Source organism: Acomys minous, assembly GCF_964271855.1.
Source record: "Acomys minous genome assembly, chromosome: 10".
Taxonomy (NCBI): Eukaryota; Metazoa; Chordata; class Mammalia; order Rodentia; family Muridae; genus Acomys; species Acomys minous.
This window is the reverse complement of record NC_140491.1, coordinates 106,615,744-106,641,314: the sequence shown is the minus strand read 5'-3', so window position 1 is coordinate 106,641,314 and position 25,571 is coordinate 106,615,744. Positions and strand designations below refer to the sequence as shown.

At 44.7% G+C, this 25,571-nt stretch overlaps 1 protein-coding gene across 2 annotated transcripts in view; it reads right to left on the bottom strand.

The window, feature by feature from the left end:
- The window catches only part of ITGA6 (integrin subunit alpha 6), a 71,777-nt gene that overhangs the window by 6,924 nt on the left and 39,282 nt on the right, over nt 1-25,571 (bottom strand). For both annotated transcript variants that reach the window (XM_084799439.1, XM_084799440.1), the window contains exons 6-24: nt 25,233-25,443; nt 24,180-24,373; nt 23,950-24,038; nt 22,913-23,031; nt 16,798-16,896; nt 16,476-16,537; nt 12,186-12,346; nt 11,887-12,030; nt 9,900-10,015; nt 9,603-9,792; nt 9,434-9,517; nt 9,251-9,330; nt 9,019-9,096; nt 8,829-8,931; nt 7,406-7,579; nt 4,978-5,076; nt 4,774-4,884; nt 4,593-4,691; nt 1,438-1,563 (exon numbers count right to left, since the gene is read on the bottom strand). In XM_084799439.1, coding sequence (XP_084655565.1) covers nt 1,438-1,563; nt 4,593-4,691; nt 4,774-4,884; nt 4,978-5,076; nt 7,406-7,579; nt 8,829-8,931; nt 9,019-9,096; nt 9,251-9,330; nt 9,434-9,517; nt 9,603-9,792; nt 9,900-10,015; nt 11,887-12,030; nt 12,186-12,346; nt 16,476-16,537; nt 16,798-16,896; nt 22,913-23,031; nt 23,950-24,038; nt 24,180-24,373; nt 25,233-25,443 — 2,339 coding nt within the window. The remainder of the gene's footprint in view (nt 1-1,437; nt 1,564-4,592; nt 4,692-4,773; nt 4,885-4,977; nt 5,077-7,405; nt 7,580-8,828; nt 8,932-9,018; nt 9,097-9,250; nt 9,331-9,433; nt 9,518-9,602; nt 9,793-9,899; nt 10,016-11,886; nt 12,031-12,185; nt 12,347-16,475; nt 16,538-16,797; nt 16,897-22,912; nt 23,032-23,949; nt 24,039-24,179; nt 24,374-25,232; nt 25,444-25,571) is intronic.

Sequence of the window (25,571 nt, the reverse complement as noted above, 5' to 3'; positions counted from 1 at the left end):
TCTGGACATTAGAACCCAGTGAGATCTTTCAGTCTGATCCAATTACTAAGCAGCTGAGTCCCAGGGGGATGAAATGATCTGCCCAACATTATACACAGCTCAGGTATCTTGATTCTGCATCTACTGCCATGACTACACAAGGATTCAAGACTGCCAGTAAGATGCTCTCAGACAAGGCTGACCTTGTGGCCTCTTCCAGAGAGCGTAAGACCATCCTCAAGTATCAAAACCCGAAATTAAGTTTTCAATATCAAATAACTGTACCAAGATCTCTAATATTGGTTGGCTGTATTTGCCAGTCGAACCTACTGCTTGAGATACAGCTGAGTATAACATTAAAATCCATGCATCAGGAAGGCTACTGGTATGGACAGATACCAACTCTTGCATTCTCTCAGTCTGGCAAAAGACAGAATGGTGGGGGGCTGGGAGGAGACTGACTCCAAGTTGGAAAGTCAGAGCATCCTTTGTGTGGTGGACTTTAGGACACAATGGAAGGAAAAGGGCCGTTTGACCCTAGCACCTTCTTTCTTCACCCCAAACCCTGTGGAATAGACACATCTGGGAAGTGTTATATGCATAATGGCACGGCATTAAGAACGCTGGTGCTTCTGCAGCGCAACTCATGAAATAAAACAGCGAGATGGAGATATCGTCTCTCCACATCATACCCAGTTCTACCGAGTCAGTCACCTAGCTTCCAGTTTCCAGAGATTTCTGTAATGTGGAGTTACAGGTAAGGACAGTGGACCTCCACTATCCCCTGGGACTCACATAAGGCCGACAGAGGCTGTGATCTCTATAAACATACAGAGGTTGACAAAAGTCCCTAACTATCTCCTACCCAGCCCTTTGAGGACACAGACTCTTTAAAGCAGGGCAGGATTATCGCACAGTGCGCACAGTCAGAAGAGCAAAGTCTAATGGTGTCACTCTGAGCCCGGACGTTTGTCATGTTTGTCACAGGCTGAGAAACCCCGAGATGGAGTATCTATCGCGTCATGTTTTTCTGTTCCTGATCTAGACATAAGGGCGAGGGTTCCCAGTGGCTATCTGGGAGGATTCGTTACCAAGGGAGAAATTAGCAGGGATTTGCGTCCAGATTAAACTGCTATCTGTCAATTTGGCTTAGACTTAAGAGTTTGATCTTAGGTACAGAAAATGCTAAAGTAGTAAAATTCAAATTGTTATTTGCCAAACAAGCTGAATTATATGAGAAGCTTCTTACATGTAAGTATAAATAAAGAACCTTTAAATATAAATTATTAGGTAGATATACAGGTTTTCATTGTAAAACTCAGAGTTGCTGTCTATTTCGTGATAAAATGTTGGAAAAAAGAAAAGAAACAATGAAAACAGAAAATGCAAACATGTGTCAGTCTCAATCCTCATTTTTTTTTTTTAATGTGTAGTTTACTTCCAAAATTCATGACTTACCTTCCAGAGTAAAAACACTAGGAGAGCCAGCATGAAAATCCCGGCCAGGACAGCCAGGAGGATGATCCACCATGCAATCCCTGAATACTGAGCCACTGTCTTGGAGGGAAACACTGTCACGCGAACCTGCAGGGCACAGAAGAGAGACCACTGTAAACCAGGTGTCCCCTCACATCAGGCATCGATGGCTTCAGTCCTGCTCAAAAGCACATGGACAGACAAGTCACTTTCCTGTGACAGCTAGCCCCTTTCTCTCAATAACAGAATACTGCTTCAACAGGCTTCCCCCCCCCCCACAAAGGCCTGGGTTATATTTCTTTGCTAATTTAACTCTTAAATTATGGGGTGGGGTGGGTGTGTTGTTGTTGTTGTTGTTGTTTAGAAAAGCAGAGAAAAATATACACTGAATCACCAAGCATCCATCGTGCCCCTTTAAGCCTGAACTACCAGCAGCTAATCGAGTTTCATAATTACTTCCTTTCTGTTTGCTTTGTTTTGTTTTTTTAATCTTGCAGTGTTATGGTCAACACACACAGTAAACACCCTACTTCGGAGCTCTACCTCCAGCCTTTAACCTGTATCCTTTTGGGAATCATCTCCTTCCCTTTTAGTCAGTTTTCAGCAATGGAAAAGAAAGGGTCAGTTTGGGTGCAATTGCTCTACAAACCTCTGATTCCAAAGATGCTAGAAAATAGGGGTGAGCTTTGTAACAGAGAGGGGCCATTTACCTTTTTTCCTTAGGCTATCAAACTAAAGACCCTCAAGACAATTTCCTAAAAACAATTGTTTCCATGCCCTAAACAAACACATTTAAACCTAAACCAAAAACCACTCGGGATACAGAGGCAAGGCAGATCTCTGTGAGTTTGAGGCCAGCCTGGTCTATAAACAGAGTTCCAGCCCAGAGAAACCCTGCCTCAAAAAACCTAAAAATAAATAAACAAATAAAATGTATGGACAAATTAGGTTCCTTCAGATGCATCTTAGACCTCAAGCCACAGCAATGAGAAGTTTAAATTCTAAGCATTTGATCGCTGGCAAACACCAATGAAAATGTGTCTACCCTCAAACCTAAAAACTTGCCTCAGCAATCTTTAACAACTCAATAGAAGTGTCTCTAGGACTCCAATAGTGCTAAAAAACCTTTTCCTTTGGTTTCATTAAACGTTATGCATTTCCCTGGAGGTAGCTTTCCACAGGTACCTCACTCATCACGTGGCAAATGCAGGAAGGGCTCTCGTTCCACCGGTATAAATTTCATCACCAGTGACCAGCACAGAAACCACCTCAGCTTGCAGCCACTTTTGCTTCCAGCACCATAGTACAGGGACGGCACCATGTTTGAACAGGTGCTTCTTTGCCACGTGGATTTAATTTAACTGATGTCAAAATACAATCATCTTACCTGGCTCAATTGTGTGATTTCTGCTTTTGCTTGTTATGACACTGTCTAAATTTAAAAATGCCTTGTTGAATGGTAAACACTAAGCTCTTGAAATTGGGCAATAAATAAACACAAGATTTTTTTCTAGTTTTCTTTTTCTCTCAGCAGGATTAGAGTTTGAAGAAAAAAAACTGAATTACACAATCTATCTTGCTTCTATTGCCCAAGAAAACGGTCCTCAGACTAGAAAGAAAGGGAAAACTGAGATGAGGACCAAAGTGTAACCTATAATAAGCGAGGGGACTAAGAAGGAAGGCCTGATGCTCAAATTAAGTTCCAATATTCAGGCTGAAACGCTGCACCTTCAGATACACAAGGAAAGTACCGGGGGCCTGAGCTGTTTGTTGTAGCCCAGAAATCACAGAAAATAGGAGGCAGTGACAGACTAGTGATAAGAAAACGTCTCCAGGTTCAAAAGAAGTGGGTTCCAGAAAGAATCCTTCAGTCATCCACGAAGGGCTAAGCCAAGCAGGGCCATGTAGAGACTCCATCTCTGCCAGGAGGCTGGACAAGACAAACGCCCAAGACGAGGACCTTCCTCTGTAAACCGGGCAACCGGACTTGATGACAGGCCCTCAGTTCTACCACCTTGCAGAAAAAGAAGATCTGGTCTCAGCTCTCTGGGTGGTCACAGGACAGTTAGGGAGAGACCACCTTCATCTACAGCTGTCCAAGGGGACAGGACAGTTCCTCCGTCATTAGAAAGGCTGCTACTTGGGCAAGGCTTGTTCCAAGGGACACATCAGGGCCGTATTTTTAAAAAGTCAATTTTAGACTAATGGAGGGATTGACTGATTCACTCATTCACAAGGATTTTCAGATAGGGTCTCACTGTGGACTATCTTAACCTGGGCCTCACTATGTAGTTCACGTGGCCTCAGAACTTGTGGCAATCCTCCTGCTTCAGCTCCCCAAATGCTAAGTTTATAGATGTTGCTTGGCTTGGCTTCTCAATTCCAGGTGTGTCAGTATCTTTTCTGGTAACGGCCATTGGCCACACCCAGCACCGGCATCCTGAGAGTGGCTGCAGCGTCAGGGGCAGGTCAACTTCATTCCTCACTGTAAGCTCATTCCCCATTGCGTGGCTCCCCAGTGCTCACCCTGACCAGAGCTCTGCCGAACGGTGGACCCTAGGCCTCCTTTTGAAGGTATGTGTGCAGCACACAGGATGGACCGGAGGGCCTTGTGTGGCAGCAGAAAGCATGGGCTATGCATTAGCCCCTTTTAAACTTTTTTATTTTGGAATAGGACTTCATTAAATTGCCCAGGCTGCCCTTGAATTCGCTCTGAAGTCCAGACAGTCTAAATTAGTAACCCTCTTCAGTAGCTTCCTAAGTAGCTAACAGATCAACAGGCCTGTATTACTAGGCCAGCCTCACATTTACTTTTTCTTTTCTTTTTCTTTCTTTCAAGATTTATTTATTTTATGTATATGAGTGCTTTGCTGCACCTACAGGCCAGAAGAGGGCATCAGATCACACTACAGATGGCTGTGAGCCACTGCAGACAGTGCTCTTATCTGCTGAGCCAGCTCTCAAGCCCTTTTATTTTCAACAGTTATATTAAAATACACCTTCATGTGGCAGAACCTCAGGCTGTCTTTTAAGGAGCAATAGGTCCTGAGGGGTGTGAGAAACAAAGAATGACCTCAGGTTCTGGCCATGGTGTAGAGAAGTGGCCAGCTCTGAAGTCTGAGGAAACCAGACCTCACCTGAGTGCCTGCGTGAGGTAGCTTGATGTTCTGAGCGGCAGCAGTGACATCAATGGATGCCCGCATGAGAATGTCCAAGTAGTTCATTTTGGAATACTCCTGTGGAAGACAAGAGGTGAGTTAGCAAAGTGACCAACGTCCTTGGCGGTAGCAAATTCTTCCAGGGGGGCCAAAACCATACCTCTAGAAATGTGCTGTTCCACAGCCTGGAGCGTAGAACAAGAGAGGCCTTGCTGTCTAGTCCTTGCAGTGGACACCGGATGTTCACACAGCGCACGTTGACGCTGCAGTTCTGAGGAGGAAAGCAGTGGTCAGGCCCCATTGCTCTGAGAAGCCACTCCCTGTTTACACACAGAGCACATTCACAGCCCAGAAAAATACTCACGAGGGTCTGGTATTTCCTCTCAGAAAATAAAGAAAACTTCCTGCTGTCATCTATCTGTTTTTCAGGAATTTCCCGTTTCCTTCTTGAGTTGTGAGATTCCTAAAATACGATACCCAAAAACAGACAAATAGTTTATGTAAATTCGTCGCTGGCATAAGCCTCCCAAATAAAGCCAAATTTACATCATCAATAAATATTCACTTTCTGTCCTAGCTTTTTTTTTTTTCTTTCTTGCGATAAGACACCCTGACATGAGCAACTCACAGGGGAAGGGGCTTATTTTGGTTCAGAGTTCCTTTACGGTGGGGGTTGGGTGGGAGCTGAGGAGCTGAAGGTCACGTGGCTGGCCACATGGCATCCACAGTCAAGAAGCAGAGAGCAATGAATGCCTGTGCTCAGCTCGTCTGCTCCTTTCTATGGAGTCCAGGATCCCGGCCCAGGGATTGGCACCGCCTACTTTTAGCGTGGGTCTTCCCATCTCAAGAAACCTTATCAAAATAATCCTTCACAGCTGTGGCCAGAGGCTGGACAATCCCTCTGGGCGGGCTTGGGGGTCCCTGAGGTTCCAAATTCTGCCAAGGCTACAGTTAACCATCACACCTTCTCTCCCACCAGCAAAAGCAGAGAAAGGCAAAGCCGACAGGTATCACGGCCATTTTAAGTATGTCTCAGGTGACTCATACATAAGACGTTTATTCCTATCGTAACACTGAAACCCAGGGAAAGAGGTTCTTGTGTCTCTACTGAACCATGAGCACCGGGCATCAAACTGTCAGTCTCCAGAGACCAGAGCTTGACCCCAGCGCTCAGCTCAGTGTCTAAGGCATGGGGGATGGGGGACAGCTAGCCCATATGGAATGATGAGATGACCCGAAGAACACCAGGGAAGCATGAGACCCTTTGTACGATCAGCTCAGAAAGGAACATGGAAAACCAAAGGCAGGTAAGAGCTTTTACCATCATGTCTTCCTGATACAGGTTGAGTCTCGCTTATTAGACATGTGCTTAAGGCTTTAAAGCGTTTTGGATACAGGATTACTGGAAAGGGATGGTCATCTTGCCCTTAAGAGTAGGAGTAAGGGGCCATCAGGCTTTCTAATGCTGGTCAGTCAAGGAGCATGCTGTAAGCCTCCAACTGTGAACACCCATAATACCCAGAGGGCTGAGGATGCAACTGCACTGGCAGAATGGTTGCCTAGCATACATGAAGCCCTTGGTTTGAGCCTAGCATTGTCTAGCATGTACCAGGTGTGGCAGCACATGCTGCCAATGCCAGCACTTGTGAAGCAGTGGTTGGAGGATCAAGACTTAATTAAGGTCATTTCTGGTTACTCTGAGTTCAAGGCTAGCCTGGGCTACATAAGATCCGCCTCAAGCTGGGCATGGTGGCACACGCCTTTAATCCCAGCACTCAGGAGGCAGAGGCAGGTGGATTGACCTGAGTTTGAGGCCAGCCTGGTCTACAAAGGGAGTCCAGGATAGACAAGGCTACACAGAGAAACCCTGTCTCAAAAAACAAAAATAAACAAACAAACAAAAGATCTGCCTCGAAAATAAACAGCCAAAGCTAGGCGCAGTGGCGCACACCTGTACTCCCAGCACTTTGGAAGGCAGAGGCAGGACAATCGCTGTGAGTTCGAGGCCAGTCTGGTCTACAAAACGAGCCCAGGACAGCCAAGGCTACACAGAGAAACCCTGTCTCAAAACAACAACAAAAACCCCGAACAACAAGAGCAAACCCCTAAGAATTTAAAAGGAAACTAACAGCTATACATGGACAATGCAGCCATTCATCATGCTGGGACTCAAGTTATGTAAGTGTGTTGCAGGCTTTGAAATCAGTGGGAGCTCAAGTGCAGAATTCTCCACCTCTTAACAGCTGGGCCATTTTGAGAAGGTCACTATGTCTCTGATTGTGGGGGCCATTTTGAGAAGGTCACTATGTCTCTAATTGTAGGGGCGGGGATAATAAAAAATTATCTCACAAGACTGTCAAGAGAATACACACAGTGCTTAGTCCAGTACTGACACAGTGAGGAACTCTATGAACACTTACTATTAATAAGAATGAAAGTGTTTCAGGTCATTTGCCTTGGGACAAAGGCCTTTGTAGGTGCCTTCCTGAAGCTCCTTGCAGTCTATGCCAGCTGGTTCATCCCCAGGGGAATCTTCCAGTTTTCCTTACATACCTTAGTGGGTTACAACACTTTAGAAAATGTCCTTCTCAGCGAGTAGATGCTCCTTAATCATCATTTCTCATCAAAGATGCCTTACCCTGACCAGGTTACTCAGTTATGAATGAGAAAACTGTGACCACCACAGGCAAAGTCACGGGGTCACAGTACAGCTTCCCAGCAGAGGCGAGTATAACCCCAAAATGCAGCAGCTCACACTCACACACAGGAGGGCAGGAAACCCATGGGCATACCTTCAACTTCAGGTAGTTTATTTCCTCGAGAGGCTCACAAGCGATCTGTTCCAAGCCTTTGGATTCTACTTTCACCAGATAGAGCAGCCATTTGCCATTGCTAATTTCCTTGGGCCACTGTATATTCAAGGTTGCTGTGCCAAGGTTTTTAAGAGGTTTCCCTAGGTTAATCACCTGTCAGAAAAAAAAAACCCAACATATAACCGCTATAATATAATCCTTTTATGGCAAAAATTAAGTAGCACTTCCTACTGCCTACAGGCTGAGTGCTCAGCATAATCCTCCAACAAGAGCACAAATTACCTGAACGCATCAGGAATAGGACGTGCAAAAAAAACAGTTGTGCTTAGAAGATTCTTGTCATAAAAATAGAAGGGAGAAAAAAAAAAGGTCAAAGAGAAAGGGCTGCTAGTTCAACGCAGGAGTAAGTACCGTATGTAACCAACCCTACACAACAGGCACAGCATGTTTCCGGCAGCACAGAGACAGACCTGGGTGCAGTTGTGTAGTGTCCGGCGAGCACCCCCCTTGGCAGATGACAAAGCTTCTGCTATGGCAGCAGCAGCCATATGTCTCCTGCTTCTGGAAAACCTCCCTACTGTGAAAACGAAGCTGACTCTGCCAGGAGCTACACAGGGAAGACTGGAGAGCCACACAGCGGCTCAGGGGGCAGTGCTGGGAGCAGAGTAGCTTTGTACAACGGGGCTGAAGAGTGAGAAAGCAGAGCGGCCTGCCTGCACTACGGAGCACGGCTCTAGAACCTCAGCTGACTGACACACACAGCTCGGGTGCCAGCGGCCAGCATTTCCTGAGAGAACTCGCCTCTTTAGAGTGCTGTATCAGAGCCAAGTCCGTTCTTGTCATCTCACGCTGCAACCTCAATGCTCACCAGCATTTTAGGAACTCAGTTTGCAATGTGGACCCAAACCCACGAGGTGTAAGTGTATAAGGCATAGACATCACAGTCCATGTTCAAGTTTGTTACACTGGACCCAGAGCGGCCGTGGTCGCCTACCGTGAGCCATCGTTTATCTGCCTCCTTTGCTGGCAGACAGTTTCTAACAAAGAAAGGAATGAATTACACATTCTAAGGTAGGCCACAAAGAACTCATAGCTTTTTGTTTTATAGACTCTGAGGAAAAAAATAAATTATTACTTTGTATCTATACTGCCCGTACATTAGAGTTCCATAAGAAGAGCAAGCAGAACTCCACTTAGAGCCAAAAGTCCCTGCTGAGTGACAGTTGTTCTTTACTTTGGAGGATAAAGTTTCCACTGTTCAAAACCAGAAAGCATTTTCAACTGAGCATTTCCTTAAGCTGTTCGTGACTGATCGGTTAACAGGACACTGTTAATCAATGGTCAGTCACAAATCTTGACATTATCAAGACTGGATCTAGGAGGACCCGCTGCTCTGACTTACCCTGAACTCATATTCTATTAAACTCCCTACATCGTCTTCAGATTTCATAGCTTGCTCACCAACAACTGTACCTCCAAAATACACCTGCGAAGGTTTAGCGACTCTGTCAAATTAAAAAAACACCCGTTTTAGTGAGGATTATAAACGGTTCTTTCAAACATTGATTTGTTATGCCAAACACAACACTTACCCAGAGACCGATAAAAGCAATTCAATAACCACTTTTGCTTTCGCTGTAATTGGAGCCAAATTATCCTGATTGCTTGTTCTGAAAATGAATGGGAGAAACAATGGGGTTTTATCTGAACAGTCAGTTTTCTCATTACAATTACATTTCTTTTATGAGTTAGATCAGTGCCGATTCAGTGACTCTAGGGTTCTCATGAAATACATCTGAACGGGAAGGTTGAAATTCCTCTTACGTTTCCAACTTCAGATTAATATCCAGATCTGTGGTGTCAAAGGTGACCTCAGTTGTACTTAAAATCAGATAAAAAGTAACCTAAAAAAAAAAAAAAGATACATATGAATAATTGTCACCAAGGGCCAGGCCTCTGGGCACTGGTATTCAGAGCAGTAAGAGAGAGTGCAGAGGCATCACCTACACTGGAATTTCTCTTGAAAGGATTTCCGAGCTCACAGTCAGCTTGGGAGCCGTTCTGGTTGGCGACGCAGCTCAGCTGCTTCTCCTGCGGCAGAAAAGGCACTAGGTCACAGTTTGTTCATGGGCTCTCTTGGTCTTTCCCTCTCCGCTGGTTTCTCCAACATACTCACAGGGAACGCCCTCAGTTCTCTGTAGGCGGAGTACGTCAGCGTGTCTGGAAACGTTGCGATGAGTTTGGCTTCGTGAGCGTCATCGCCGTCTTTCCTGGGGTTCCTCGGGTCAGAAGGGCCGTTGGTCACTGTTATTTCCAGAGCTATATCTTTCTGATCTTTTAGGACTAATTCTGGGATGCCTTTTTGACTATTACAAAAGAAGAAAGCAAGGAAGGAAGAGAGAATCTCAATACATGTTCGGTTCCCTGGGCAACCAAAGCCTGGACGGCAGTTACTTTTGCTTGTGAGTCTTACATTGGAAGGTAAGAGAATTTGTCTTGATTTCCTTCTCGGGTACAAAACTTATATTCTAGCTTAAGGTTGCTGTTACAGACATTGTCGTCTCCACATCCCTCCTTTAAGAAGTGTACCTGTGAGGAACCAAACGCAGACAGGTCAGATCCTAAAGGTCTTCACTTCCCTGTGCTCTATCTAGTACCCTCCTTGGCTGCACACTAGCCTCCTGCTCTATCAAAGCGACTCGGACCAGGTCAAGGCAGTAGGGTGTGTGCAGCCGAGCGTTGAGCCCCTAAGCCATGGAGAATCCGAGTTCCAAACCTGCCTCTGACATTTGCTTAGCTGTGTGGCATTAGATAGACAAGGCACTTAATTTTTCACTTTAGCTCAGTTTCGTCACAGTCTCGTGTAGGAAAGCACCGCTTTACTACCAAGGCAGCTTCCGCAGCAGTCTGTGCTACCTAAAATGCTTCAGGGGATTTTAATTCACTTACCCCTCACAGCAGTCTGAGGAGACCCTATCGTATTGAGCCCCACTGGACAGATGATGAAAGCACAAGATCTCCTTTCCTGTTACGTTTAACTTGGCTCAGGAGTTGGGATTGTACACAAGGATTAGTAGTAACACAGTAACAATGCATGACGTTACAGTATAGGAAACCATGTCTGGATTCCAGCTGCTGACTAAAACAACTGGCAAAGCGTAGAGTTAGACTGAAAGCGGCAAGTTCTCCCTCTTGCAAAGCCACCTGTATGGCACCGCACCAGGAGCCTCAGACTGATTGCTCCATCCACAGCTGGATTTGTTTCCTGGGTTTTATGAAGATAGGATGTCAGGTAGCTCAGACTGGCCTCAAAGCTTCTAGACAGTCAACGATGGCCTTGAATTTCTGATCCTCCTGACCCTGCGTCCCAAGTGTTGGCGCCAGAGGCATGCCCACCTTGTTATTTTTATGTGGGGCTGGGGACCGAAGTCAGGGTTCTGCACATGCTAGGCAGGCATTCTACCGACTCAACCACATCCACATCCCACACACTGGACTGTGACAGCTAGTGTGTAGTGTCAGCTCGAAAACGTGGAAGCCTTTGTGAGGCCCTGGATCTAATTCACAGCACCAAACAGTAATCAAAATAGTAATCATAGCCGAGCTGTGGCGGTGCGCATCTTTAATCCCAGTACTTGGGAGAAGGAGACAGGTGGATCGCTGAGTTCGAGGCCAGCCTGATTTACAGAGCAAGTTCCAGGACAGCTAAGGCTACACAGAGAGATCCTATCTCCAAAAGAGAGAGAGAGAGAAAAAAAAAAATAGTAATGCCAGATCAAGATGTCACACATCGGCCTCACATGGCCCCAACAGGCCATAGAATACACATTTTCTTCCTACAATGATCCAAGCTGCATTACCACTCAAGTATTCCACTGTGAATATATATATATATATATATATATATATATATATATATATATATATATAGCTTTGCTAAGTTTTGCTAGTCCTTGATTTTAGTGTTTTAATAACATATTTATCACACTGTGTTGTTCTCTGTGGTAAAATAAAGTATGTCAACTAAAGGAAAAACAATAGGAGAATGAAAGTTTGGCTAATTAATAGTCTCAGTAAGGAGTAGGGGAACAGAGATAATGACAAATAACGCCTGGCCCCCAAATCCCATCTTATAGGTTTCTATCTTTACTGCTAATTTGAGAAACAACTTTTCAGAGGCCAATTATGTATAAAGAAATACATAGTACTTTTTTTTTTTTTTGGTTTTTTTTTTCTTAGACAGAGTCTCACCTTAAAACCTGATTGGCCAAAACTTGCTGTGCTGACCAAACTGGCTTTGAACTCATAGATATCCTCCTGCCTCTGTCCCCTGAGTGCTAGGACGAAAGGCGTGCACAGCATTACTATACACAGCCATAAGGAAGTGGCCTTCAGGGACAATTCAGTTCAGCATACAGATATGGCAAACCCTTGCAAAGCAGAAGCCCAGGAAAGCTTACATCGGTCTGGACTGTTTTGGCTTCGTTCGAATTCAAGATGGGAAGAATTTCAGGAAGCGAATTCACCCTCCGGCGAGAGCTGGGCTCCTGGATCTCCACAGAGGCCGTGATGGGGATGGGGCGCAGCTTGTCTCTGATGTTCTCCTGCGGAGTATGCAGTGACACAGGTAAGTGTGGTCCAAACACAAGTGGGCCTCCAAAGCGATGACAGTGCGGTGCTGTTCAGAAGCCTAGGCACCCACCAAGGCCACCCATGTCCTGGTCTCTTCACTGTGGAGGTGATGGGGCTGCACACTCACCTGCAGCCAGAGGGTCTCCTCCATGCACGCTCGCTGCTTCTGCCTATTCAGGGTTAGCTCCTGAGTAGACTTTGGCTCAGAACCTTGGTTTCGAAACTGAACTCGTGAGGACAACCCAGACTTTCTTCTTTCTTTTTCAGCTTCAAGGATACCCAAAATTGCTGGGTTGAAATGAACAAGATCGTGTTAGCCTAAAGTGTATCTTCTTCACAAACCCTGAACTACAAATAGGTTTTCTCTTGCAGTAATTTAAACCGCACACAAGAGCACTCTGGCCCATAGCCTTTGTTTCTTTTCATATTTCCTGGTAGGGGACCTTCTACTGACTGAGAGGAGGTTTTTTTTTTTTAAATCCAATTGTTCTTCCCAATGCGGTTACTATTTTAAAGTTAAATTCTCACTGGACCACCTGGGGGAGCTAGAGAACAAGCTAGAACCTTCTGCAGCAGCTAGGAATCAGTATCTAGCGGAATTTCAGGAACCCAGAGTACTAAAGACAACTGGAAGTGCCCAATGCTCCTGGCCTTGGGCCTCTGTCAGCCTGTGCCTCATGACCTGAGGTCCTTGTTATTTGAAAAGGTGTCAGGAAAGCAGGCTCCTGCAGCTGAGCTGCTATTTACATTTTAGCACTGCTACGCAAAGGAGGCGCATACATTAAAGAGAAGTCCTTGAGGACAGGGCAAGAGATAGGTGTAATCCCAGCTCTTGGGAGCAAAGGGAAGGAGGATTGCCAAGGATGCGAAGCTTGCTTCAGCTACAGTGTGAGTCTGTCTGAAAAACCACATAGCTAGACAGACTGACGGATGGACAGACAGGTGGATGGGTGATAGATAGATAGATAGATAGATAGATAGATAGATAGATAGATAGATGGCAGACAGAAAAAGACACATTTGACTGACATCTCTTTCAGTAGCTGGAAGCCAATTGGTCAGCCTAACACAGCCCTTATACATAAGTCTCCAGCCTGCAGCAGAGGTGGCTGGCTGCTCACTGCCTCTGCTAACGCAGCTTGGAGGCAGGCCAGGGTGTGGACCATCAGAGAAGCTCACATCTGGACTCTGTGATGCGTTCTTCACTGGGTCACTGGATGGATGGGGCTGTGCACTGCTTTTCATGGGCCAATACTTAAATTACTTACATTCATTAAGCACTCCCTAAAACCTAAACCTGAGAGGAAAGAAAGCACGTGAGCATGCACAGAGTGGGGTGGGGGGCAGGGCGGGGCAGGGAAAGCTCTGCTTAGGGAAATGCAGAAAACAAGCAACTTATAGTCTATAACTATTCATGCTACAGTGTGAAAGAAATGTTTTTGGGGTTTGTTGTTTGTTTGAGACAGATTTCTTTTGTTTGTTTGTTTTTTTGTTTTTTTTCGAGACAGGGTCTCTCTGTGTTAGCCTTGGCTGTCCTGGACTTGCTTTGTAGACCAAGTTGGCCTCCAACTCACAGTGATCCACCTGCCTCTGCCTCCCGAGTGCTGGGATTAAAGGTATGCGCCACCACGCCTGACCTTGAGACAGGCATCATGTAGCCCAGGTTGCCTGCAACTGGCTGGGAAGTAGAGATGTTCTGAGCGGATGGATTCTCCTGCTTGCACTTCCTGACTGCCAGGACCACAGGCACATACCTGGTTTCATACAGTGCTATAATCGAACCGGCGCTTTGTAATTACACAGCACTGGGATTACACAAGGACTTTGTGCATACTAGGCAAGCACTGTATTAACGCAGCTACCCACACCCCTAGCCATGAGGATGTGTGCTTTAATGTGCTCTTTGCAAATGAGCACACAGCAAGGGACAAGAAGCCTCAACAGCTCTAACCTGAAGCACAGAAGTCAGCTGCTTTGTACAGATGCTTGGATGCCACGTCTCACTGTCCCTCCCACGCTGTGCTGGCCCCTCCCTTCCTCCTCCCCACCCTCCCCAGTTCTGCTTAACTAACCCTCGTTCCCTATTCAGATCTTGACCCAGACATCACTTTATAGAAAGCCTCACCTGGATCCTCCTGGGCCACTGAGAAAATTCCATCCCCAAACCCTCAGAGGCGAATCCACTAGCACTGCCTGGCTTCCACCGTGTAGAGGAACTAAGGGCAAAGACTGCATCACTCCTGTGCACCACTGGATCCCTACCCACCACCACGGCCTTGATAGCAACAGCATCCACAGGACAGATGAATGGAATGGGTAACTGGCGCCACGCCACTGTATGCGCCGTGCGATGCGTGTGCACGCGCACACACAGTTGATGTAATTTTTGCACTGAAATGGTAGTTGTCCGGATACGTAAGACCAGAATTTAGAAGCACTGACAGTCTCAATAGCAATTTCTCTGTCCGTCTGAAATATTCTTGAATGTCGGAGCTGCCAAATGGAACGCTCCTCATGTTTGGCCTTCTGTAGCCTTGACATCATGCATTTATCAGTGACCTGCTAACTTCCCAATGAACCAGATGAAGGCTCCCATGCTGAGTGACCCTTCTGGGCAGAAGTACAGGAGGATGTGGGTACATTAAAACCGTTTATCTACCAAACCCACACTGACCTTCCGTAACCTCCAGACAACTCACATCATCTTAAAATCCTTGCAGGTCACCTGTGCTGACCTTCTGAGGATCAAGCCAAGAATACTCATTAGGGCTCAATTATAAATATCTGTGTGCCTGCAACATCGCATGAGAGGGCTGCCAAGTTAAAACACCACGGTCCAACAATAAGCTCTCCTGTGGGATGCTGGGAGATGCTACTAAATGTGTCACGCTGAGGCAGTTTTGTGGACATTGTGTCTTATTTCATTTTAAAGTTCCTACTACTGTGGAAGTGCAAAGAAAGAGTTCTTCAAAGTGAAGAGGCCCACTCATCTCGGGCATCAATAAACATTGGGGTAATGGAGTGATTACGTGCTATAAAGGAGATGCACATAGCACCAGACATTGCATTAAAGCTGGGAGAAAGCTCTCTCTATAGAGGTAGTAGTTGGATGGAGCACACCAATGGGATCTGACACCTATTGTCAAACAATGGTTTGGGGAGAAAATGCAGACAGAACAAAACATGTTTTCTCATTTCTTCTCCCTGCCCAAGAATCCAGTTTATTTTCTGTTGTTTGAATTCTTTACAAATACAAGTAAAAGGCACCCAGGTGAGGGAGGTGTGTGTTTTCTTCTCTTTAAATACCATGTAACAAGGGGTTGGGCGAATGGCTCAGCTTATAAAGAGCCATGAAAACATGAGGAATACGGACCAGTTGAGTTTCCAGACTGTGGATTTTAAAAAGCCAGGCATGGTGATCTCCCTGTTGTCCCAGCACTAGGGAGGAAGAGATGGCTCAGTCCATAAAGTGCCTACTGTACAAAGCTGAGGAAGTGAGTTTGGATCCACAGCGTCCAAAGAAACCTGGCAGCCTATACCTGAAAGCCCAGCCTTGGAGCTCACTGGGCAGCCAGCCATGTAAGGAAAACACCTGCAGATGACTTCTGACTTCTACACACAGATGCATGTGTGCGTGCATGCATGCTCATTTTAACAAGTGCGTGCATGTACCCATACACGTACATACACGCGTGCATGGAAATTCTGCTTTTAGTTCCAGAAAAAGAAAGTGGAATAATAATTTAAAAGGCTAGGAGCCTTCCGTTTGGCTTTCTCCTTGATCAGCTTCACAACTCTAGACAGTGATGGTGAGGCACTCCTTTAACTGATGGGAAAACTAAACTCAAAGACCAAAGACTCTTCGCTTTGCTTCGGGCCAACCAGAGCTATGCTGAAGCCAAGAGCAGCAGCCAGGTCTGGGTCTGTCTGGACCAGCCTTGGGGTGCTTTAGGTCCTGTACTTGGGAGCACAGCTTAGGCTATGGGGCTGGAGCCTAGTGGGGGAGGGGTGGAGTTGGGGGGTGCATGGGCCAGCTGCAGCTGTGCTCTGGCTCCCGGAGCTGTCTTTCCACAACCACCACCCACCACCTCACGACCTCACAACAGTTTTCCACAGCGCTTTTCAAAGACCGAAAGGGAAGAAGTTGTTGTGACAGCAGAGAAGTGCTTTTCCAAGGCATTCTGTCCCAAACCATCTGCTCTGGAAAATTCAAGTGGGGCCCAAGTGGGCAGCCTTCCTTCCCTCATGACGTTGTGGCCCCCTGATTAAAGGGGAGACCAGGATAAACGTCATCCCCTAGACAAGAATTTATGAGCTCACTTTGGCCACAGTGGTTTTGTTTTCCTATTATTTATACAGAACTTCCAACCTGGTGGAGAGAAAATGCTTTTTGTTTCTTAATGTACTAGGTACTTACTTATTGGAGGGTTATAACCAGCGGGTTTCGCAGTATATTCAAAACAGGCTTTAACCTTGAGGCTGCATGAAATCAAACACGTTATTTCTTAAAAGATGCGTTGTGTCGGTAGAAATACCCCTGCCCCCTCATCCCCGTCCCCTCACCCTCCAATGTCCCCACTGCCCACTGATGAGGAAATAATATGTTCACTCAACAGCATCTCCACTCAGCCCTTTCTCCAGAACATCCTTACCATTCCCTATGGCTCATCAGGTCAAAGTGGGTCATCATCACAGAGCTGAGAACTGAGCCAGCCCCGAGAACCGCACAAGGGACTCACCATATCCCACTAGGTGACCCACACAGGGATTTCTGGCGGAGGTCAATCCTGCTAGGGTTCACTGTGATGGTTTTCTGAATGTTAATCACTGGCCGGGATCTGAAGACAAAAGGAGTGACGAACAGCCTGAGCCTTTTGCCATCTTTTGGGTCATTCACACAGTAGACAGTATTTACAACAGCCCGCTGCATCTTAAGAGCCACAGGAGAATGAATGTGTGTTGGCCTGACTTCTTCCCCTACTGTGGGAGCAAATCAAACAACTAATGGATATAAACTTAAATTATGCAACATTTAAAGCTGTACTATATTTAGAAACCAACAGACTTGATACACGCCATGTCTTCAAGCAAATGCTCTCTCCACCGTAATACACCCACACGCAACTCATCTTGTACGTTCCTTTCAGACACATTATCTGTCTATGTTTCTGTTACAAACACCACCCACTGTCAAATATAAATATGCAGTTTCAACAAAACAGGGACTTCTTATGTTAACTGTTCTCTGTAGAGGTATGTCTCATTTCTTAACCCTGGGGGGGGGGGTCTCCTCCTATCACATAAACATGATTTATTACCCTCCACTTCTAGTGATCCTCAACTGTAATAACACGACGGCCTCGATGTAATCAATATCACCAGCAGTCACGCTAACAACACTGAATGGGAACCTGTGTTCACGCTTGAGTTTACTTAAGAATAAATCCCCAGCTTCCAAGTCCAAGGACACGTGCATTCAAAACATTATTGTGTTCAGGACGCAGAGGCAGGAGGGCCGCTGTAAACTCAAGGCTCATCTGGCCTATATGTGGAGTTCCAGCCCAGCTAAAGTTACACAGCAAAAACATGCCTCACCACATAAACAAATAGTCTTTGTCTTACTTAAAAATTTTAAAATACTTTTTTATTATGTATACAGTATTCTGCCTGCAGGCCAGAAGAGGGCACCAGATCTCATTATAGATGGCTGTGAGATCTTAACCTCTGAGCCATCTCTCTAGCCCATTTTATTTAAATTTTAAAAACTGATACATACATATACAAAAAGTATACAAAACAGCCAGGCATAATGGCCCAAGTTTGTAATTCCAGCACTTGAGAAGCTGAGGCCAGAGAACTGCAAATTTGAGGACTTCCTAGAGTATACAGCCAGTGCCTCATAGTGAGACCCTGTCTCAAACAATATATAAATAAAATACATTGTGCACTCCATCTTGGTGGCACAGTCCCAGGTACTCTGGAGGAAAACAGCAACCTTAAAGCTTGCTTCAACCCAGCATAAGAACACAATCAGCAGAAGCCAGAACAATATGGCACCTTCAGAAGCCAGTTATCTCACTGCAAGCAGCCCTGGACACCCGAACCCAACAGAAACGCAAACTGGGGAAATGCTGGCGATGGAAAACTTAGGGAGGAAAACAAGAACTTCAGAGGTAAGCATCACCAAAAAAAAAAAACAAAAAACAAAAAAACAAAAAACAACAACAAAAAAACAAGAGATAGGAAAAGAATCTCAGGTGTAGAAGATGCAATTGAAGAAACTGATATATCTGTCAAAGAAAATGTTAAATCTAAAACAAAAAACAAAAAACAAACAAACAACAACAACAACAAAAACCCTGATACAAAACATCCAAGAAATCAAGGATAATATAAAAAGATGAAACATAAGACGAATAGGGATAGCCAGGCGTGGTGGCGCACGTCTTTAACCCCAGCACTCAGAAGGCAGAGGCAGGTGGGTTGCTGCAAGTTCAAGGCCAGCTTGTTCTACAAAGTGAGTCCAGGACAGCCAAGGCTACACAGAGAAACCCTGTCTCGAAGGGAACAAAACAAAACAAAACAAAACAAAAACCTAATAGAGAAGATTTCTAGCTCCAAGGCCCAGAAAATATTTAATAAAATCATAGAAGAAAACTTCCCCAACCTAAAGAGATACCTATAAACATACAAGAGGCCTATAGATTAGACAAAAAAAAAAAAAAATCTCCTGCCATGTAATAATCAAACTCAGGGCTGAAATCAATAACTTAGAAACAAAGAGAACAATATAACGGCTCAATGAAACCAAGAGCTGGTTCTTTGAAACAAAAAAAATCAACAAAAAAAATCAACAAGATAGACAACCATTTTGGAAATCAATCTGGCACTTTCTCAGAAAATTGAAAATAGTATTACCTTAAGACTCAGCTATACTACACTTCTGGGCATATACCTGAAAGATGCTCCATCATACTGCAAAGACATTTGCTCAACTATGTTTATTAGTGGTTTTATTCATAACAGCCAGAATCTGAAAAGAGACTGCATGTCCTTCAGCCAAAGAATAAAGGAAATATGGTGCATTTACACAATGGAATACTACTCAGCTATTAAAAAAAAAACGGGGGGTGGGGGGTGGGGAACCATGAAATTTGCAGGCAAATGGGCAGAACTAGAAAGGATCATACTGAGCAAAGAATCCAGACCCAGAAAGACACACATGGTGTGTACTTACTTATAAGTGGATATTAGACAAGGAACCCTAGGACCAGGAGGCTGTGTGCTTGGGGGTGAGGGAGGCATGATGGGGAGATGTCGGCTCACCTCTCACCTTCACTGCTCCCTTCCAGAACTAAGAGGAGTGTACAGCTTCACTACCATGAGGAAGTTGGGACTTTGGTGAGCTTGCGGTAAACACTGACAAGGATGTCATGCGTTTAATAGGAAAATGTCCTCTAAATCCCACACAGCTATCGTAACCTTCTGGAATCAATTTCCTGGTAGCTGGAGAGGGTACACGCCCATCCATGGGGAGGGCAGTCACAGTCGCCATTTCTCCACATCTATTCTCCTGTTTCTGCTGTATATCCAGACAGCTGTGGTTTTCCAGGACACTAAGTGCCTCATCCTCAGGAAGCTAAAAATCTGTGTCTTTGTCTTTGCACTCCTTCCATCCTGGGCTCTGTGGAATCTAATTGAGCATAGTAATGTCACCCCTGACCCTGTCCTGTGACCTGTTTGAGAACTCCTTTGGGTTCCAGTTTCTCTGACAGAGGGAGGTAAAGCCCTCACTCAGCACCTAAGTACCTCGATACCTAACCTGGACCTTACTTAAAAAGAGAGCAGCCTGGGCTGGAGAGATGGCTCAACGGTTGGTAAGGGCCCTACCTGCTCTTTCAGAGGACCTGAGTTCAGTTCCCAGCACCCCCATGGTAGCTTACAACTGTAACTCCAGCTTTTCCAGAGAATCTGGCACCCTCACACATACATGCAGGCAGAACACCAATGCACATAAAAACAAGTAAATCTTTTGAGACCTTGGACCTCTTTGACCAAGAATAAAAAGGGAGGTTTTCCATGACTGGCACTGGAGTTTTTGGTAGTCTTAAGATCTTGACACAAGTATTACTACCCCATGTGATATAATACATAAATAATATACATATATACACACATACATGTATATAATATACCTGTGTGTATACATACACATTATATATAGATAAGTCACATATTCACATCACACTTCTTCATGGTACACTTCTTTTTGTTTTGTTAAGAAAAGGTTTCTCCCTGGCTGTCCTGAATTTACTCTGTAGACCACGCTGGCCTCAAACTCAGAGATCCACCTGACTCTGCCTCTCAAATGCTGGGATTAAAAGTGTGCATACCATGCCTGGCTTTCAAAACGTTCATTTTCAAAGAAATGTAAATTTAATCAAAAGGTTAAGATCACTTATCTAGCAAAAATTAGATTCATCGTATTTAATACTGAAAAGTCTGTGAAAAAAATAACCTCTCGATGAATATAAAGTAAAACAACTTTTCTGAAAATATATGTATTAATGCAAGTAGTTGCTAGCCTATATCCCATGAACTTTAATTTTCCTTTTAAAAACATCATCTAGGGACGTATACAAGGGTCCATATACTATCGTTTCTAATAAAAATCGGACACTACATTTTTCATTAGTTTAAAAAATTAATTTAGCAGCCAGGCAGTGGTGGCGCACGCCTTTAGTCCCAGCACTCGGGAGGCAGAGGCAGGCAGATCACTGTGAGTTTGAGGCCGGCCTTGGCTACAAAGGGAGTCCAGGACAGTCAAGGCTACACAGAGAAACCCTGTCTTGAAAAACCAAAACAACAAAAATTAATTGAGCATGGTTATAACAGGCTAGTATTAAGCCATATTGTGGCACACATGTAGAGGTCAAAGGACAACTTGTTCCGGTTGATTCTCCTCTGCTACACCACAGAGGACCCAGGGATGGACCTCAAGTTGTCAGGTTTGGTGGCAACTGCTTTGGAGGCCTCGTTGGCCTAGAATCTACTATGTAAATCAGCCTGGCCTCAACCTCCCAAGTACTGGGGCTACAGGCATGATCCACCAAGCCTGGCTAGACATTAAATTTTTACAAAGCAGACTAAGGAACAGCAATGCCTGCGGTCTTTTACTGGTCCTAAAATAACAGTGGACGTTGTTTTGAGGTAGACCAGAAGATTTAGGAACTTCGTTTTCTATAAATTTGAATTAACATTAACAACAACAAAATCCCAAGATTCTTCTACTTAAAAATCAAACTTTCTAAGCCAGGCAGGTGTGGTGGCACACGTCTGTAATCCCAGCACTTGGGAGGCAGAGGCAGGCAAATCATTGTGAGTTCGAGGCCAGCCTGGTCAACTAAGTGAGTCCAGGATAGCCAAGGCTACACAGAGAAGCTTTGTCTCAAAAAACCAAAATAAATACATAAATAAATAAAACTTTTTAAGATGGTGATTGCCCAGAGTAGTGACAGAGACAGCTAAAGAGACTCCAAGGCCCATTTTGCCTGGCTGCAGCCTTTCTGGGGGGTCTCTGAGTGACCCCAAATAAAGTCTTCAAATGCATACAGCAACTTCACCTCAGAAACTTCTAGTGTAAGGCGCGGACTGTGGGGATGCACACACCAGGAGGACTGCTACAGAAACTTACTGTCAGGAAATGGTCGAGAGCATTTTTGTACCATGGGTTGGAGGGAGGGGACACACTTTAAACTACCAACGACAATATGGAAACTCATTAGATAAAACTCTAAGTCATGGGGTTGGAGAGATGGCTCAGAGTATGAGAGCACTGACTACTCCTCCAGGGGTCCTGAGTTCAATTCCCAGCAACCACAATGGTGGCTCACAACCATCTATAATGTGATCTGATGCCTTCTTCTGGCCTGCAGGTGTGTATGCAGGCAGAACACTGAATACATAATAATAATAAATAAAAAATCTTAAACAAAACAAAACCCCACTAAGTCATTTATCCACAGCCTGTCACCTTCCATCTCAAAAAAGCACTCAGTGGCACAGACAAGCCTCCTAAGACCACACATGGACCAAAGCAGTTTACAGACAATTTGTACATCACGAAGTATTTGTGTATGAGCATGGGATCTACAAGACCAAAACATTAAGAAAAAAAAATTCAATTTTTGGAGTTTAATAATGGATAGTCAAACAAATTGAAACAAAACGAAAAAAGTATGGTGAATAATAAAAGACTTTCTTCTTTATGTGTTCTGCTTTTTCATCCGAAGGAAAGCTTCTTTTAAAAACTATTTTTGCTTCTTCTCATGCGCATGTGTGTACAGTGTGCATGTGTGTAGGTACCCGTGTAGGCGTGCGTGCATGTGGAGAAACAACATCGACTTTGAGCAGCTCAGAGATTCCTTGATCTCGCTTCCACTGCATTCGTTGAGGCAGGGTCTCTCAATTAAACCCGGAACCACCGAAAGGCTAGCCTCATTACAGCCAGCTGGCTTCCATTCCAAGGCTGGACTTACAGGAGGCCACCATACCTACCCAGCATTGCCAGGCAAGTACCTTAAAGCTGGGAGCCATCTCCCCAAGCCTCTCAAAAACAAGATACATCTAGGAAGCAAAAGTTTCCATTAATTCTGACATATTTTTACTCCAAATTAGTTAAATAGTAGCAAGATTTTTACATGATTTCTTATCACCTATTATTATAATACATCATCAAAAGAAAAGTGTTCAAATTCATACAAGCCTTTTGCCTCAAAAAAAAAAAATCAAAACATTAGTTAGTGTAAGATCATTTTTGAAACTTGTTTAACCCAAGATAAAGACAAAACACACCTGAAAATAGTTACTGAGTCTGAGAGGGACCCGACAGCAACGTCAGGGTAGGAATTCCTATCCAGGTCCATATTCCCAGCGATGGAATACCCGAAGTAAGGCGACGTGCCCTCAAGAACCTGGAATACACAGGGCGGCAGAGTGAACACTGGGCCACTAAAGAAGCCGGCGAGCTACACTCTGAGAAACACACAAAAGAGCTGTGGATGAAGCCCCGTGGTTGGCACAGCACTTCCCCAGGTCGGCAAAGCGGGGCCTAAGATCCCTGTCACCACAAGCAGTGAAAAAACAAAATAAAAGGATTTACTTTGAACAAGAGTTTAAGTTCACTTACTAACAAATTATGCTACATTATAAATGTACAGTGTCTACTACTTCATACATATTATTTCATAAAAAGCCATCAGATTCATAAAGTATTACAAAGGATGAAAGCCTATTTTATTTATTAAGTTAATCAGTGTCCTTTAAAACCAAACCTAACTGCCTCCCCCCAAAAAGTCTTACTTTCAAAATGTGTTTAAGGTTGTGTTATCCAACCTCTATGCGTAATTATAATCTTTTATTTGTTTGCTCAGTTTCAATAGAACATGTTGCTAAGGGAAACAAAGTATACCCTCCCCACAAACTCTCAGGATAGAACGGTCTTCACTCTGGGTTATGCGGATTTCCTAAACTAAGACATTAGTTAAACCAAGCAGGTCACTTTGTCTGTGTAAGTGTGTCAAAGCCATCTTCTAGTGATCCTCTGCAATTCACACTGGGTTTGAAAGATGGCTCAGTGGCTACCAGCATGGATTGCTCTCCCAGGGCCCGAGCACCATTCCCGTCACTGGTGTCAGGGGGCTCACAACCATTTGTAACTCTAGCTCCAGGAGATCTGATACCTCTAGCCTCCTGAGGCATTCTCGGTCACACACACACACATTGTTGCTATTTTTTTTAATTCATACTACTGTATACGTGAAACTGAAATATGAGTGAAAGGATGCTTACTCCCACCTAGCTTACACTACTGTAGAGAGGTTGTTTGTTACCTGTGTCGGTTTGGTAATTATGCCAGTTGGGGATCCATGATAGATGAAAACCTTCCCCAGATCGTCATACGGAGCTCCAACAGCAATATCTGTTGATATCACATTTTAAAAAACATTATCATTAAAAAAAAAAAATACTCCAAGGTCTCAAAGTAAGAGGCCATAAGCGTTCATTAGTTACCCGACCAACCGCTCTATGAATGCTGACCTTGTCAGGGTCTAGTACCCACCTGGATAGCCATCTTGATTAATATCTCCAATATTTTTTACTGCAATTCCAAACATAGAATCTTTGGTCCCATTTAGACGAATTGGCTTCACATTATTCCATCTGCCCTGCTGGTTAATGTAGACATACACCGCACCCCCAACTTCACCATCTCTGTCAAAATACTGCGGAGCTCCGATAACTATGTCCTGCCACCTAAAAACAGAAGGGAGGGAAGAGCTGGGAACCACTGCCTAACACGCCAACAGGCTTAGGGAAAGGACTACAAGTTTAGGCTCCAAGAACACGCAAACACAATAGAAAGGGACTCAAATCAAGGACTTACAGCTCATCAATTAGAACACTTAACAGAAGATCAGTAACAAACCAGGGGAAATAGTGAAAGGCAGTTTCTCGAGTCAGAGCCACAGCACAGGAGACTTCCTACAAGGCTCTGCTGCCCCATTACATTGCTAGCTGTCACCAAGAGCTGAGTCCTCTGGGCTGACTTCCTACTTTCTGTGTTGTGTAGCTAATGTCATTTTTCTGAGTGATTTTTTCCCCCAATTTTAAGTTCTCAAGAAACTGTGAACCCGCCAGACGGTGGTGACGTACTCCTTTAATCCCTGCACTTGGCATGCAGAGGCAGGCATAGCTCTGTAAGTTCGAGGCCAGCCTGGTCTACAAAAGGGAGTCCAGGACAGCCAAGGCTACACAGAGAAGCCCTGTCTCAAAAAACTAACAAAACAAAGCAAAACAAAACCAAACAAAGAAGAAGAAGAAGAAGAGGAAGAGGAAGAGGAAGAGGAAGAAGAAGAAGAAGAAGAAGAAGAAGAAGAAGAAGAAGAAGAAGAAGAAGAAGAAGAAGAAGAAGAATGAAACTGTGAACCTCAAACATAAGGTAACCCTGTGCCACTGGGAGGATAAATGTCAGTTATTATCAATGATGATGATGTGACAAGATGGTAAAACAAATTTTTTTTTTAGAACCAACCAACCCACAGTCCTTCTCTAGACCCAAGGAAGCCAGTCAGTAGCAACATTAGCTGAATATGATAAGCAAATATACGCTTACCCATCTGCGTTGAGGTCCACCACTGCCACATCGTAGCCAAACGAGGAAGCCAGGCCTTCTCCATCGAATATGTACTCGGGGAGAAGATGTGCGGACTTCATGTCTCTTTTTAGCAAAACTACAGCCCCGCTGTGATTGGCTCTTGGAGCGCCAGAAACAAACGTGATGTCATCTTTAGAAACAATACCCTTCCCTGAGTCCAATGAAAAGCCTGGAAAAACAACACACAGTCTCTCGCATCTACCCTGGACACCGGAGTCGCAATTCCATTATCGCCTTTTCCAGATCCCCACCCAGCTCTCCTCCTCCTGCCCCTCCCGCCCGCTTCCACACTTACTA